Source organism: Acomys russatus, chromosome 13 (genome assembly GCF_903995435.1).
Source record: "Acomys russatus chromosome 13, mAcoRus1.1, whole genome shotgun sequence".
Taxonomy (NCBI): Eukaryota; Metazoa; Chordata; class Mammalia; order Rodentia; family Muridae; genus Acomys; species Acomys russatus.
In genome coordinates this window covers 53,606,892-53,624,245 of record NC_067149.1, presented here as the reverse complement: position 1 = coordinate 53,624,245, position 17,354 = coordinate 53,606,892, and the positions used below count along the sequence as shown (strand labels likewise).

The 17,354-nt window shown below is 48.7% G+C and overlaps 1 protein-coding gene across 1 annotated transcript in view; it reads right to left on the bottom strand.

Annotated features, from left to right (window-relative positions):
* Positions 1-326: 326 nt before the first annotated feature.
* Positions 327-17,354, bottom strand: part of Cracr2a (calcium release activated channel regulator 2A) — a 103,790-nt gene continuing 86,762 nt past the window's right edge. The window contains exons 14-18 of the mRNA XM_051155429.1: positions 12,111-12,192; positions 11,913-12,027; positions 4,381-4,482; positions 1,917-1,993; positions 327-587 (exon numbers count right to left, since the gene is read on the bottom strand). Of these exons, the coding sequence (XP_051011386.1) occupies positions 503-587; positions 1,917-1,993; positions 4,381-4,482; positions 11,913-12,027; positions 12,111-12,192 (461 nt within the window). The 3' untranslated portion in view covers positions 327-502. The remainder of the gene's footprint in view (positions 588-1,916; positions 1,994-4,380; positions 4,483-11,912; positions 12,028-12,110; positions 12,193-17,354) is intronic.

The window sequence follows — 17,354 nt, the reverse complement described above, 5'->3', positions numbered from 1 at the left end:
GATTTCCGGAGAAGAAGGGCCAAAGCAAGACAGGCTACTCCCACATCACCTAGATGACACATCTTGGGTCTTCAAGAAGCAGTGAGTTGCCCCTGCACAGTTGCCATGGCAACAACTGTGCAGAGACTCCTGAGAGCATAGAAAGCAGAGAAGGGAGGTGGAGAAGGCATGTGGTGACTTTTCTGGAAAAGCCCATCTGCTCCTTTCCTCCAGAAAACCACATTGGGGGAGAGGAAAAAGAAGTGGATATTGGGGGGGGGGCAGGGAGTGTAGAAGAGAAGCGGGTGCAGATTTTAGGAAACAAAAATGTAGGCTTCCTGGCTGCAGGTGCCTCCTTCCATCGGGGGAGGCAAGTAACCAACAAGGACACGGCAGGATGGGCCTTGCTAGGTGTTGCTGCATAAGAGCTGCAGTTTAAGTAGTCATGTGACCTTGGGCTTTTGGAGGACTGTTGGCTGAAGATGGCCATGGCATGGGTAAGATTGGTGAGGAGGGCCCACTGTCAGCCACAACAGGATTTCTTCTTGGCAGGGGGGCCAACCTGAATGACGCCCTTCCTTACTGTGTCCTCTTGCTCCTTCAGGGACCTGGGCAGTCAGGGGTGGAGGGAGAAGAGATGGTGTCAGCAGGAGAGAAACTTCTAGGTGGCAGGGGGGGGGGGTCGACTGGCCCCGGGAACCAGTGGCCCCCACTTGAGCATCAGTGTTTAAGTGTTTTCCTCTGACCACACAGATGCATGACTGTGACTGCAAGGCTGGGGAGCTCCGTCGCCATGGACTCTTCAAGACACTTTTACTGGGGCTACGCTGGCTTATCCTGGTGAGCCTCTGTCCCTAATAGCACCCTAATCCCTCTAAGTGACTCCATCACTCAGGGTCTCATGCATAGGTGTAAAGACCGACACTGTCTTAGTCCTGGTGACTCTGCAACTACCACAGTGACCTGCACACAACTGAAGCTCAGCAAATATTCGTGACTGGTTGGTGCCCGTGGCCATGGCTCCACGTTAAACACAGAAGGCTAGAGGTGACAGGAACAGGAAAGATCTTGTCCCTGCTCTGGGCTTCCCAGGCACTTTTACCTCCTGTGTCTCCTTTGATTTCCACAACCTGTTAGGCAGGGAAGGTGTGCGTGGCTTTTTTTCCATTCCCAAATGTAGTCATTGAGTCAATGGCAGAGAAAGGTCTAGAACTTTCCTCCTCAGTATAAGCCATAACCCACAGACTGTCTAATATAGAGAAGACTTGTTCTTGAGTCTTAATGACTCAAAGTCGAATATTTTCAGATGCCCCAGAATGAGTGTTGAGGGTAAATACCAGGCATTCTTCAGTACATGGTGGATGGAGGGACAGAGAGAAGCCTGAGTATTGAAAAGGCTCCTGGTGTGGTTTGGTTTTCCTAATTTTTGGTGTAGGCAGGCTCTTGAGGGAATGAGTCTATATGTAAGTAGTCCTTTCAGCACTGTTCCTGCCTTTGTGGGGGTACTCTGCTCCATTTATTTTCTCACAGCCCCGTCTCTCTCTGGTTCCTCACTCTCCACTGGAAACTCCACCTGCCTCCAGGCCGGCCCTCAACTAATCCCATTGTGATATAAGCCAGTGGTAAGGGGGACCTGTGATGGGACACTCCGCAGGTGTGTTTCCTGGATAAATGGCAGCGTCTGAGACTCAAGGGGACTGCAGTATAGCTGACAGGCAGGAACATATTTCTTCACCTCAATATTGTTTCAGAAGGCTGGCTTTGGCACCCACCATCTCCCATGAAGTCCCAGTTGTGCCCACACTTTGGGGCTCAGGAAGGCAGAAAAAGAGGCCCAGATATGGCCTGAATGGGGCTTAGAAAGGGTAGACTGGCATCACCAGGCGGACTGCAGAGGAGCTCAGCAGCATGTTTTGCTCGCTGGGCGCCTTTCTTACCTGGCCAGGTGGAGCAGAGACTCTTTGGCGTTGTGACCTGAGCAGGCACTGCATTCATAGAAGATCAAATTGTTCTCCTGGAATCAGAGCAGAGGACTTGAGGGGTGGGGGAAGGACCAGAGGAGGTGGGGAAGCAGAGGATGATGAAAAGAAAGTCCTCTGACCCTACCTATAGCCTTTGCCTCCTCTCCTGACCTGCTTGGTTTCTTTCTCCTTAGGCCCTTAATGGATGCTAGCTCTCTATGTAGCTATCAGCAAGCTATAACGGTGCTACGATAACAAACTAGTGTGGTCTTGTGCCTTCCAGCTTCCTGCAGCTTGGTCTAGAATGTACTTGTCTATGTCGGGTTGACATCAGCCTTTGAAGCACGTAGAAAGGCCAGGGTAGGCAACACTGTTCCCACTTTCCAGGCGGGAAAACTGAGCCTAGAGAGGCAATGCGGCAGGTCCACTTAGGTCAGGCATTTAATGAACAGCAGGGCTCCCCTGCTCCTCTGTGGACCTTGGGCAGACGTCTTAGGCTGTTGAGCATAGGCTGATGGGGCAGCTGTCCATCATCATCACGCAGAGGGCTGTGTCCATGAGGGCTCTTGGCCAAGGACCCCATGTCTTTTGATCACTTCCAGGAATAGGTCACTTGCTTCATGCCAACAATGCTGATGGAACTGAGCTCGGGTTTGGATGCTCTTTGGAGGTTGGCGTCTGTGGTGACCTGGGCCAGGTGAGTGAGGCATGCTAAAGACTGCAGCTCAGGAGGCTTTGAAAACAGCAGCTTCCAGCTCAGTGCTCTTCAGCCCTGCTCTGGCTTATGCCCCTTGGCCCCATATGTTTTATATCTGACTGTGTCCTTTCTGTCCAACACTGACTGGAGGAGGGTGTAAGGATGGAGGTGTAAATAGAAAGGCCCAGAACCTAGACTGGAAGGCATGACTTGTCTTTCAGCTTCAACTGCTAGCCCTACCACTACCATACTTGAGATGAATCATTCCACTCCTGTCTCCATGTTGTTTGTTTTATCAATTGAAAAAAATATGGATTACTCGATATGGCTCATTTGGTAGAGTGCTCATCTGGTATGCATGAAGTCCTACATAAATAGGGCACAGTGGCATACATCCGTAATCCTAGCACTTGAAGGTAGAAGCAGAAAGGTCAGAGTTCAAGGTTAGCCTGAGCTATATGAGGCCTTATTGTAATACAAAAATAGAATCAAAAATGAAATATAGAGAGCATAAAAGAAAATTGGGTAATAATAGCATTATTATTATTATTATTATTATTATTATTATTATTATTATTATTATTATTATTCAGGTCTGTACTCCTTGGCTGAAATAATTTTATCTAAATGTATTTGGAAATTCTAAATTTTTAATTTTATATAGGTAATACACATACATACTATATATTACATAATACCCCCAGTGGTTCTGGGACAGCATTCTATAATCAAATATATTAATATTTCTTCAATGAGGCATTTTGATATTCACTATAACTGAGACAGAGTCCATAAGTAGCCTCATGTTAGTTCCAGTCAGAATTCCTGACAGATGGACTATCTTCAAAGCATCTGGATTTCAGAACTGTGGACATGTGACTGCCCAGTGACCCTGCTCAGACACCAGTCAGGCCCTTGATCATCCTTATTCCTTTGCTTCTTATCATTTGTGCTCACTTCAGGCTCAGAGGACAAGTCCTGCTTTGAGTAAAAAGCTCAGGAATCATAAACCACAGGGATGCAGGGCATCCTTCCTCCTAGACACAGAGCCATGAAAACAGAGACGAGAAAGGAGCCACAGGAGGAGCCCTGATCTCTCTCTCTCTCTCTCTCTCTCTCTCTCTCACTCACCCACTCTCACGCACGCACGCGCGCGCGCACGCACGCACACACACACACACACACACACACACACAATGCTGCTGGCTCCTGCTGGTACTGTTCCTGAGCCCAGAGGCTGATACTTTTGAAACTTTCCAGTACCTCCCTTGAGTTTTTCTTCAGTTCTGAGCTTTGAGGCTCCATCTTACATCAAAAATATTCTGTGGCAGAGTGGTCCACACCGTTGCCTGGTAGTTTTCATCCTCAAGGATGATCAAATGGAGATATATACAGATGGTGGGAGTCCAGGATCAGAGTAGGATTAGAAGGAAGAGTCTCCTGCGTTCTTAGGATTTGGGACTCCATGCTTCACATATAAGAGGCTTTAGGACATTTCTCCTACTCGGTGCTCTGAAGGCAGCGCCATCTTATATCTGTGCCTCTCTGCACTTGTGCATACATAGGACCCGAGTCATTCCCATGACACCAAGACACCCATCTGCTCAAACGCTTCCCTTCAATGGGGCTTCCACAAGTTCCCACCAAGGCTCTTGGGCCTAATTCCTGAATGGTGGAGGTCTCCACCCTGTCCAGAAAGAGGGAAATACAGGCTTTTTTTTTTTTTTTTTTTTTTTTTTTTACCTTGGCGAGCTGCTCTCCCAGGCCCCATGGGACTTCCCGCTCCTTCTCATTGTCAAGCTTATTGCCCAGCAGCAGAACAGGAATTCGGTCTCCCACAGCTTCCTGCAGAACAGATCATTCCTCCACTGAGAGAAGCCTCCCTGGATGATGCCAGACAGCAGGCTCACAGGGCTGCCTGCAAAGATCCAGGCACAGCATGTGACAGAAAGCCCAGCAAGGGGGAGTGAGACTCCTGTCATCCAGAGAGTCTGTCTCCTTTTCTCCCTTCCCAGCATACCCCTGGTCCACGCAATGATCTGTCTCCTCTCACCACCCTTTTTGACTCTTGCATAAAGCACGTTGACTTCTGGCTTGTGCTGAGGAGGCGGCCGCAGGGCTGTGGACACCAAGGGATCGTGTACCCCTTCCATGCTTTTTAGTACCATGGAGAGCCTTGCTAAGTGACCAGACTCAGTCTAACAAGCCAGGAAAAGAAAAACTAGGATATTAGTCAGCGTAGGTTAGAGCTGATCTGTGTGTGCTTGGATGGGAAGTGGCATCTCGAGTGTCTGTGACACATGAGCTCCCTGAGAGGACATCCAAATCTGAGTCATGGCACTGTGCCAAAGAGCTCCTCCATAAGTGGGTTCTGTGAGCCTAACAGGGGTCACACACTATGGACTCACGCTACTGGGAGCTTTGACTCCTAAGGCCTAGCTTAAGGAAGAGCTATGTGACATGACAGCTGCACTTCGCTGGCCAGAAGTGATGATTTCACACAAGGTGCTTAGCTGTATTTGCTCGTGTGGTGGCTGTGGGAGATTAGCCATGTCCTGGGTGCTCTGCCCCATCTGAAAAAAAAAAAAAAAGGAGGTGCTACATGTAGCTCCCCAGAGGCAGAACGATGGGCCTAGGACTCCTAGCCATGCTGTGAGTAAATACGGTAGTGCTCCCAGTAAGGTTGTTATTTTTACTTTGTGAAATATTTAATTAGGGGTTTTAAATCATAATTTGGTAACAAATAGTTATTCACTGTAGCTAAACGTTTTGCTAAATAGAGGGTCTCTGGGATAATAAACGCTTATAATCCTGAGTTATGGCTTTGCCAAAAGTCTCACTGCTTTACCTCAGCATTTCACACAAACGGCTAAAGTACATCTGATCAGAACACCTGTTTTAAAGTTTAAATGCAATTACCTCTGAAATTAAATCCTCCCTGCTTCCTTAATCCACACATTCGTTTTTACTGCAGTTCAGTAGGAGAAAGTAATTCTCGTTAGCTAAATGGGGACATCAGGCTCGGAGGACCACACAGCGAGGGAGATGAAGCCCACTTAGCACACAGGTCTGTCACCCTCTGACTTTCTTCTCTAGCGTTCACATTACTAGTGACTACTCTGCAGCCTGGTATGTTACTAGATAGAACGCTCTAAAAAAAAAAAAATGGTACCCACTGGGAAGAGGGTAATTTATATTCACAATGCTGTCTCCTGTCTCCTGACCCACCAAAATAAATTAAATCACATGGGTAGTTGATAAGTAAATTGTACCATCATTCAATTATTCCAAAGGAAGAAGCACAGGCAGATTGCTGGGCTCCCTACTAGCTGACTGTTAGTTAATGGGAATACCCTATCCATCCTGCAGCCGCTCAGGCAGCAGAATCCTTATGCAAAGTTTTTCACATAAGAGGGAAGGAAAGAGGAGGATGCAGGCAGGGAACTGGGCCAAAAGACTTGCTGTTTAGAGCACACGAGAAAGATATATTTGTAGACTTCTGCGTGAGGGATGACTAAGGTTTGTGGGATTTCTTGACATGGAAGCTCTGAAAATATGAGCATCAGACCTGGAATCTTGGGACAGACTCCAGACTAGGTTTAACACGAAGTGGAACGGGCCAGGGGTGCAACTTCCTTCCTTGCAAAGGGGGTGAATATAGGATGAGGCGCCCCCCCCCCCCACTCTCAAGCCTGCTGTGTTCCTTCTGCTGAGCAAACAGCACCACACTGGGGGAGAAGGACAAACTGCTTTGAGAGCTGTTCCTAGAGAGAGAAAGGGGAGAGTTTAGAAAGAGCAGAATAAGCCAGGGGCCCAGCTGCATCCCATTTCCATCCTTTGCTTGCTCGTCTGCTGCACAAACACTGTGGACAACTCGCTTCCCTTCTGTGGGCTGCCCTGAAAGGAGAGGACAAGGCCCCCAGCTCTAAGGCAGTTGAGCTCACACAAGGCCAGAGGGTGTGCTAACTGTGACGAGTGGTCAGTCCTTGTCACCTTGGCCCCATCACCTACAGAGTAGTGAGGAAGCTTGGTCTTGGATGTCTGTCTTGGAATCCTTTCTGTTCTACCTGCCTAAAGATTATGCTTTGCTTATTTCTAACTAGGTTTCCTGCCTGTCTTGTGCTCTTTGGTACAAAGAGACACAGCATTACCTAGTAGATGCTGCACAACTTTCCTTTTATATTTTATCATTGTTTTAATTTGTTATCATTATTTGGTGTTGGGAATAGAATGTAGGGCCTTTCCCGTGCAAGGCTGGCACTCTCCCACTGGGGTAGGCCTCCAGCCCCACACCTCCTTTGAAAATACAAAGTGCACCTCTACTAAGCCAGGGGGGGACTTCGGTGAGTAGGTTCACAGTAACCTGTGTTGTGGATAATGCTCTAGAATCCCAGAATATGCACCGCAGGCCAGTTTGACAGCTCTTAGCTCACTGGCCAGGCATATAATATGTCCTTAGGAGACTGGGTGCTGCCACTTTTTCCCTTGATGAAGCCTCCAGTAGCGTCTGCTCTCTGAATCTCCTCTGGTCTCTGATCTTTGAAAGAAGCTTCCTAAAAGTCTCTATTCTAGAATGTTCTAACAGAGAAAAATCTCTCTACACCTTTGATTGCCATGGCTGCCATTCTCTATATTTGAGCATGATGGAAGATGGATTTGTTGAAATTTAAAATTATCCATCTCTAACTTTACCAAACAAGAGCTGTCAACTCTGAGCAAGGGACTGTCACTCAGCCCTGGGTATACAGCTGCTAGTGTGTGTGTGCGTGTGTGTATGTGTGTGTGTGTGCGTGTGTGTGTGTGTGTACATGCACGCACACACATGCACAAATGTGTGTGAATATCTGCTTGCTGGAGACACGATAAAGCACTTAGCTAGGAGAATGCTGCTATTTCTCTGGAGCCAGAAAAAAAATTTTTTTTCTCAGCACATTAAACCATGCCGTTATGCTAAGAAAAAAAATGACTGCAAAATTATATCTTGAGGGTTTCCATATTTATCCATCCCCTGGACTATGAGTCAAAACAAGATTTATTTGTATAGTTAGTTTTAAACTGCCAGCACTTCAAGTTCAATTTGGAATGTGGGGGGGGGGGGGACAATCAAACTGCTATTTTTTGCTCCCTGCTGTACATTGTTGCCAAGGACAAAGATCACAGGCTGAGATTTCACTTGCAGCTATGAGGGGTGAGGGAAGTGGGCCCAAACCTCTATGGTTGTAGAGTTGCTCTGCTTTGGGACTGGAGCAAGAAGGCCTGGAAATGAGACAAACGCACCTACCTGTGCATTAGCAGATGTCAGCATGGGCCATGAGAGAAGCACAGTGCCGTGGAGAACCCAGGCCCTGGCTCCAGCTGTGCCTCACAAGCTGTGGATGCCTTCGCGCAAGTCGCTTCCTTGCTCTGTTCTCCAAAGTGAGGTGTGTGTGTGTGTGTGTGTGTGTGTGTGTGTGTGTGTGTGTTGTTTGTTTGTTTAGCTCAGAGATGCTGGTCCATATGGATTCACCTTTCCATCCATTCTTTTATTTTCTTTCTTTGTTTTGTTTGTTTGCTTGTTTGTTTTTTCAAGACAGGGTTTCTCTATATAGCCTTGGCTGTCCTGGACTTGCTTTGTAGACCAGGCTGGCCTCGAACTCATAGTAATCCACCTGCCTCTGCCTCCCGAGTGCTGGGATTAAAGGCGTGCACCACCACCGCCCAGCTTTATTTTTTTAATGTATAGGTTTTACTATATGCTGCTAACTAGATGCTTAAAAAACAAAAACTAAATGTTAAATTCAATAAGCAGAACAGACACTGGTGATTGACAACCTGGACTTGTAGGACATGCCAGGCCACGATGCTATACCCGGGTCTGTCTCCTCTGCCTGATGCAGGCTCTTGAGGATCCTCAGATGTCTAGTTTGTCCAACTGCTTTCTCCTCCAAACTGGAATGGTTAGATCCAGCCTCCTAGTGGTGAGGAAACGGCCAGTGGGCTGGGGATGCAGAGCTGGCAGGAAAGACTGCTTGCCTTGACTTCCTAAAATCTCACAGTCCAGTCATCATGGACTATGGCTGGGCCAAGCTCAAGCATCTTTTGAACAAGGCTTGCAGGCAGGGTGGAGCTGCCCTGGTGTGGGGAGGGCTAGGAGGGTGAGGCAGGAGAGGATCTGTGGGGGCAGAACCACTTCATCACACACGGCACTCCTGTTCTTTGGTTGAGGCTGATCCCAAAAGACTCTGTTTTCTGTGTGATGAAAGTGGGAGAAATAGGGCCTAGTAGAAAGTATGGGGTCACTTAGAAGGAAGTGAGGTAGTTGTCTAGAGTCCCTGGCCAATTCTTCTTGTTTGTTTGAGACGGGGTTTCTTTGTGTAGCCTTGGCTGTCCTGGAATTCACTCTATAGACCAGGCTGGCCTGGAACTTAGAGAGATCCATCTGGCTCTGCCTCCTTGAGTGCTGGGGTTAAAGGTATATGCGTGCCACCGTGGCTTAGCTCGAGTTAGCTCTTGTCAGAGAGTCACAAGAGAGCAAGCCTGGCCCTTCCACTTCTCTTTCTCTCCCCCCCACCTCCACTATCACCTCCCACCATGATAAGATCCACCATGGTGGAATATAATTAAGAGGGTTCTGCCAGAGCTAAGCCAGCCCTAGCATCACACTCTTGGTCTCCCCAAACAGTGAGCTAAGTGAGGTTTTCTTCATATACAATTTCTTTAGATATTATTGATGTAATATGAGAGCCACAGAGCAACTCTCCAGATGTTCTCATATGTGAGAGACCTCTGATTTCCTTCAAGTTGGAAGGAACCTCAAGTCCTCTCATTTATACTGTTCTGTCATGGGTCACCTAGGAATTCAGTGGTATGCGCTGAAGATTTTGAGTAGGGTCCTGTCCCTCAGTGAATAGTTGGCCCAAGCGTCAGGGCCAGGAAGTGGCTGAGGTGAGAGGGTAAGAACTTCCTTTCCTGGGAGCTGTGCCTCCTGTCCTGAGCACCCGTTCCCTCCCCCATAACCATTCCCCACACCATATCTTTCCCATTCATGGCAAATGCCATGGCAACTTAAGGCCTTGTTCCCTGGGCTTCAGGTGGAAGGGGGTGGCAGTGGGAACAGCTGGCCACTGTTCAGTTAATAACAAGGCTTCAAGCCCTGAAGATTGTTATTATAGCTCCTCCCGCCCTCCTTCTCCAGGCAAGGAAGTTGGCAAAGTGCTCTGAGCTTTTTGGAAAAAAAAAAAAGGTTCCCCACAAATATAAAGTACTTATTATTTTCAGTTCCCCTCAGATCAAATTAGGTGTCAAGTTTTAATCTATCACCTGACACATCTGATTGCTGGTTGCCAAGGCAGAATGACTTAGCTTTTCAAGAATGGGGGAAAATAACTGCATCTATGGTGCTTCTTTTCCATACCTTCAACACACAGTCAGCCACTTGGCACAGCCTCCTACACTTCCTCCTGAAACTCTTGAGCCACAGAACTGGATGCCTTTCCTAGGCCAGCCTCTCAGGTCCAGAGTGCTGGGCACATGGCCCATGTTCAGCAATGTCTTGGTGAGTGGTCTGAGGTGCTTTGTGAATGACTCAGAGCCTTGCTATTCTGAGAGTGGAATAGTAGCGCTGGCCTCCCTGTGAAGTAGGGAGAAATTGCAAGTCTCATTTCCAATGCCTCTTGCATCTGCGAATGGGTCTACCTTTTAAAGAGACCCCCCCCCCCAGGAGACTTCCAGGTATGAAGAAGTTTAAAGAGCACTTGTTTGGGGTGGAAACTATGGCAGCTGAAAGTCAAAAATCATCTGGACAGCTATTTTTGGTTTGTTCTGTTTTGTTTTGAATTTCCAGGCCCAAGACTAGTCTGTCTATAGGGAAGGCCTTGCCATCGGTGTTGCTCAGGTGAGCCCAGTGCTCAGGCAGTGTCACTGAGAGTTCCTTCAGAGTTCAGCCACACCTTCTGTCAAACGTTAAAAGACAAGCCTCAGACTACAAATTACCCACACTTCAATGATCCCAAGTTAGCAATGTACAATTTACCACCTCAGCCTGGTGCCAAAGCCCATGGGTGACTCAAGGATCCTGTGGGGCACGTCTGACAACCCCTTCTACCAGAGAGAGGCACCCAAGTGCTCAGCTGTGTGGAGAAGGACCAAACCCGTACTCAAGTCTGTAACAACGCCTTCTAAGATTTCTTCCTGCTCACCAGACTCAGCCTGACCTCTGTCTCTCTGGTAGGATCCCAGCCTCTCTGGAAGCCCTATAGACTAGGGACACCCCCAGTGACAGCAGAGAGCACAGGCCCGTGGTGTTTGTCCCTCTCACTGTCATCAGGGACAGACATTAGGACATCCTGGCTCAGATCCCAACCTGGTTGTGTGTGGGGATGTCTGAGGCTACGGAAAGAAAGAACAAATAGCCTTGGAGAAGTTATCAGCTCAGCTTCTTCGTCTTGAGATGTGATAGGTTATAGTAGATTTTACCAGAATGACTATTTTCAAGTGGAATCCCTGCTATCTAATGTATGCAGACCTCGAATGCACAAAGCTGGAAACCTGATGAGCAGCTAGGACTGAGAAAGGAGAATGTAGGGCCCCAAACTGTGACCTCTAAACCTTTCCCTGCCCTGCCCTGCCCTGCCCCGCTCTCTAAAAAAATGTCAGCCTGATTCCAGGGCTCCAAGGATGAAGGTCTTAAAAAACCCACTGGACTGCATCATCAGCAACATTTCTCCTTGTGCTGCCAACAACAAAGAAAGTAGATCAAGAAGAAGGGAAGGAGGGTGGAGGAGGAGAAGGAGGGGTCAAGAGGAGAAGAAGAAAAAGAAAGATGATGATGACAATAGGAAGAGAAGGAAGGGGAGGGGAAGAAGGGTGATGATGATGATGATGATGCTAGGAGGAGGAGGAGAATCATGCCATGGATTTCAAAGTTCAAAAGTTCATTTGCCTCCTTCATTAGTTAGGTGAAGAGACAACCCATGGCATTTCAAAACTTAGGGACAGGAGGATGATTTGTATTAGACAACTCCCTCAGAAACCCCTAAATCTATTTACATTCTAGCCCTTAATTTTCTTGGTGATGAGAGACATGCACATTGGCAGCTGACAAAGGGCATGGTCCAGCTGAGTGATGATGCTAAGGGAGGGGCAGCTTTGGGTAGAAGAAGTCAGACATCAGGGCCAAAAAGGAGGAAGAACCTGGAATAGGCAGGCAAGCCGAGGACCAAGCTGTGAATATACACAGGGCCAGAAAGGAGAGTTAGGGAGCAGAGGAGAGTCCAGGAAGGAAGGTAGCTGCTCACCTCCACGCTGCTCAGCCACTGCCGGATGGACAGGAAGGATTGCTTGGCTGTGAGGTCATACATAACAACCACACCGTCAGCCTTTCTGAAGAACTGCTGGGTGACACACCGATACCTGCCATGGGAGAGCCACCTTCAGGTGTGTGCCTTCCTTGGGAACCCCGGCCTGGCCTGGGACCTGTGTAGGTAGCACCTTACCTTTCCTGCCCTGCAGTGTCCCACAGCTGCAGGGCCACCTGTACATTGTCCACAGTGACTGTCTTCACGCGGTAGTCAATGCCTGCAAGGCGAAACAAGCCTGTGAGAGCTGCCTTGGTCATGGACTCCCCTCAGTTTCGAGCCAGGGGACGATGTCTTCACGTCTAGAACCACAGGAGGCAACCTTTCCTTGGTAGTGCCTGGGGACAATGAGAGAAAAAAATGGACTGGGGAGGCATGAACTTTGAGGGCATGGCCTTGTCTTGGACTGTGGGACTTAGTAACGTCACTGAACCTGCCTTTGCTGCAGGATCCTTGCTGTACCATCATGCACCTACTCTGGGACACTGAATAAAGTCATGCCAGCTGCCCCCCCCCCCCACTACACACAAGTAACATGCAAGGAGCAGATAACTTCCTGATTGGGATAATGACTGTTGCCACATTTATTCCACCCCTCCTTCCTCTGTACCTTACCTCTCTCATTCTTGTCTTTTGGTGAAACTACTTTCAAAATGTCCCTAATAAATTCAAACATCCTGAGGGGATGAAAGATACTTCAATATTACTATCAGATAATGGATGTGGAGGAGGAGCAGATGGGGGAGGGGAGGGGCTGACAGGCAATGGAAAGAACAGAGAAGTGGGAGAGTGGTGGGGGTGAGGTGGGGGGTGGGGGCGTGGGCGTGGGTGGGGGTGGGGATGGGGGTGGGGCCGGGGGCGGGGGTGGGAGTGGGGGCTCGGGCAGGGGTGGTGGCAGGGGTGGTGGTGGGGGTGGTGGGGGCAGGGGTGGGGTTGGGGTTGGGGTGGGGGCAGGGGTGGGGGTGGGGTGGGGTGGGGGTGGGGGTGAGGGCAAAGGCAGTACTCACACCCTTGAGAAGGGTCTAAGACTCTAGATCACTATCACACCATTCATAATCATCTCTCCAGTTACGTGACTCTACCTGGGCTGGACTACCCAGAAGGCCAGGGGCAGGTCAGTAGCATGCAGTCTGTACCCCAGCAATCCTCAGAGCTGAAAAATATCTCAGTGCAGGGTTGTCCTACTTATGACTTCTCTGAGTCACACTGAAAGATGAATAATTGGCTTGACCACACATTAAATACCATGGGGTACATATTGTGGGCTGCAAGCAGCCCTGCTTCATTTTGTGTGACATCGCTATTATGTACAAAGGTCATGTTTGAAGACCACACAATAGAGTTACACACACACACACACACACACACACACACACACACACACCATGGAGAGATGAGAAGTAAGTACAATGAGGGTTCCTCCCTTCCCTGGGCTGGCAGCTAGGATGAGGCTCCCCACTCCATTTCCAACCTCCTTTCCAGGAGCACCCAGGCAGTCCATGGCCATGTGTACCCATCAAAAGAGATGACAGCTACTGGCTGCTGAAGTGAGGGCATGTTTTCTTCTTAATTAAAAACATAAGAGGGAGGGGTATCCTAACTCTATGCTCTGGAGAAGCCCTCTTTGAGCAACCAACGATGGTTTTTGCACCTGCAGGGCCAGATCTGGAACCACTCAGAAAGCCCGAAGCCCCAAGAATGGAGCTTCCTGTTGCTGGCATTGAAAACTGGGAGAGGGCAGGTGGGTGTAGCTGCGGACAGCTGGTCTTGGCTGTCTCCAACCAGCCAGCTCTGCTATCTTAGTTGGTTGCTAGATGATGGACAAAGTCTTTATTTTGCAGGGAGTGAGGGCTGGACAAATGTGTTCTATGCTGTGGTGAGCTGGGTACAAAACCCCCCTGGACCAAAGGGCGTTTCTCTGTGCAGCATCAGACAGGCAGCTGGAGAAGGACATAGGCAAGCCAAGAGAGGCTGGGTGCACAGGGAGAGAACACAAGGATGACACGAGGTGAGGATGGAGTGACAGACCCAGATACCCTGGCAGGAGAACAAGAGCTCAACAGAAGAGACAGTAGAATAGTTTGGGATCAAAGGGCCTGGAACAAATGAGCTTTAAGGCCATCCGAAGTTTAGAGGTACAAGCCTGAGGAGGCCCGGGTTCTCAGTATGACCTTGATGATGTCATTTCACCTCAGTTTTAGAGGTTCAGTTCTTTGTATGCTGAGGGGGTTGGAGGTTTGAAGGAACTAAATTGGGGGTTCACAATCTCTAAGTTCTGCTAAAACGTTCAAGGATGGTGTTGAGACATCCTTCAACTTACAAGCTGAATAGACATGATGGCTGAAGTGAAGAATCACTGGTCACTAGAAATGCACTGTGGAGGTGGTGTGGGTTAGAGTTGAGCTGAAGAGTCCCAGGAAAGTGACATCAGCCTTTCTGGAGAAGCAGGTCAGGCTGTCACCATGGAGAGAGGGGGGGGGGAAGAGAGAGAGAGAGAGAGAGAGAGAGAGAGAGAGAGAGAGAGAGAGAGAGAGAGAGAGAGAGAGAGAGAGAGAGAGAGAGAAGGAGAGGGGATATGGCCACATGACACCTTGCAGAAGAACCCTGGGGTAACTCAGGAATTCTGTGCAGGACAAGGGGTCAGGTGGAATGGGGACCTCACTATGGTCAGCAGAGAAGAGAGTGCATTCTGTCAGGACATGCCTTAGGGTTCTGAGCTGTGGTTAAAAAAGGGAGGTTATGAAGCAATGTGAAGCAGTGGGCCTGAGCACTGGGGAGGAGTCTTGGCTGCTAGGGAGTTTGGTCTCTGATGCTCACTCTCACTGGAGGCCTCTGTGCCCTCACAATCTTGCTGGATACAAATAGACCATTTCCAGTGGTCTTTCTAGTTCCAGGGTTCCACACAAACCATCATTTGATGTCTACAGGTCTTCACAGGCCCAGACAGCTGTTCCTGAAGGATCAGGCAGGGTCCTGAGGTGGAGTAAGTTAGGACCCTACAAACTGCACCTCATAGTACATGCAAGTGAGGAGTCTACACACCATGTTCTCATGGAGTGTAGGAGCCCAGGAAGTTACCCCACATGACAGAGGCTTGGCCCCTGGAGTACACACTTATTAGGAGGTGCAATTTTGTTGGAGTAGGTGTGGCCTTGTTGGGAGTATCTGATTCCATTGTGAACCCTGAGATTGTAAACTATAAAAACCTATTTCTTGTTTTGTGTGATTCAGCCCTAACACACACCTTTAATCCAAGAGCTTTTTGAACATAGGATTTAATAAAGTTAACCCTAGGTCAAGAGGTGGAGCAAGAAACCAGCTGCCAGGGATTAAGTACTTAAGGCCATGTGGAGAAGAAGTAGCTCTTTAGCTTTTAGTTTTTGGCTTTTTCCTCCTGGGCCATCAGCTGAGCTAGCAAATGTTTTGGCTCTTAACTTTTGACTTTTCCTTGGGGATGGGAGCTGAGTAGGAAGGTCAGCTGGGTGCTTTCTCTGCCTCTCAGAGCTACTAGATTTTCACGCTAATATCTGGCCCCTGAGCCTTATTGGTAAAATCGCATGTTTGGGATTTTTTTCTCCTTTTCTTTTTATAACAGGTCAGTGGCTCACTCTCTCTTCCTACTGCCTGTTGATCCAGATGTAGAACTCTCAGCTCCTTCTCCAGCACCATGTCTGCCTGCATGCTGCCATGCTTCCTGCCATGATGATAATGCACTAAACCTCTGAACTGTAAGCCAGCTGCAATTAAATGTTTTCCTTTATAAGAGTTGCCATGGTCATGGTGTCTCTTCACAGCAATAGGAACCCAAACTTAGACAGTCCCACAGTGTGTGGCAGCCTCCTCAGAGGCACAAATGAGTCAGTTTTCCTCTTCATCAGAACCTTCTATCTCAAGCCTGGGGTTGGAAGTGGATGTGGACTTGGCCTCACTGTCAGGAAAGGCATCTACATCTGGGGACTCTACAGGCATCTCTCCCCTGTCACTACAAGCCCACGATAGAAGCCTGACTTGTGGGAGCCATACTGCAGCACCCGCCAGGAAACCCAGTCTGTCTGTCTACAGCCACTGCACCACCCCTCCACAGTTAGCACGTTGGTTCCAGGTCAAAGGAAAGTTAGGTCAGACTGTCCTGGGTTTGGAGCCAGTGTTTACCCTGCCTACTTTAATGCCTGATATTCTGAATATTCAATCTTTATGTAGAGTAACGCAGGGGCTGGGGTGGGGGCAGGGACAAGAAGATGTAGCAGCATGAGAAAAGGCTCACCAGTAAGAACAGGGCACTGAAGGATGTGGGAAGAGACCATATGTAGGAAGAAGGATGGAGGACCAAGATCAGGGTTTAAGGGAAAGGCTGGTAAGTTTCCCCAGGAAAGGCCCCAGGGGAGGGGAGGTTTGCCCTATAGAAGTAGTTTGTCAAAAGCCAACAGTCGCCGGGCATGGTGGCGCACGCCTTTAATCCCAGCACTCGGGAGGCAGAGGCAGGTGGATCGCTGTGAGTTCGAGGCCAGCCTGGTCTACAAAGTGAGTCCAGGATGGCCAAGGCTACACAGAGAAACCCTGTCTCAAAAAACCAAAAAAAAAAAAAAAAAAAAAAAAAAAAAAGCCAACAGTCAAGAATAGTCTGGCCAGAGACCTGGGTCTTGGATGTTTTCTTTTTCACGGGAGAAAAAAATCAAAGCCCAAAAGGGGGAAGGGGGGCACTATATCCTCTTGACATCACAGAGCCACTCAGTAGCAGAGGCAGGATGAGGACCTAGGATATCCAATGTCCCCCTGAGCCACCCCAGCATCTCCTGCCCCCAACCTCTGCTCACCTCAAAAGGTAGAAGAGGGACCCTCCCACTCAGAGGGTGCTATGTACATATAACTCAACTTGGTTAGGCTACTATGGAAAGGACTAGACGTGCCTTGTCTGGGGTGTCAGCACTGATCATGGGACTGTGGACAGGGCTCTTCATCTCTCTGGACCTCAGTTTCTCAGTCTTATCAGGCTAATCCAAGGATATGTTGTCAACAGTCAATGCTCAGATCATAAGACTCCATGGTTCAGTCAGCTCACCAGTTCAGCTAAAGAGGCTCAGCAAACCTTCATGTGTTCCTTTACCTTTTGTTGAGTGACTCAACCTGGTAGAACTTGAGAGGTTAACATGCCCTTGATCCCGCCACACATTCCAACGTCATGTGCAGCTTTGAGTGAAACAAGTAAGAACCTCTCTTTGAAGAAAATATTATCCCTAAGTGGGAACACATTCAGCCATTGATTATCTAATGGCAGCTGAGCCCAGTACATCCTACAGTTAATGCCTGATGATGCCCAGCAGACTGGGGATTCATGACAAGCACAAGTCAGTGGGCCAAAGAAGGCTGGCAGGGTGTTGGCTG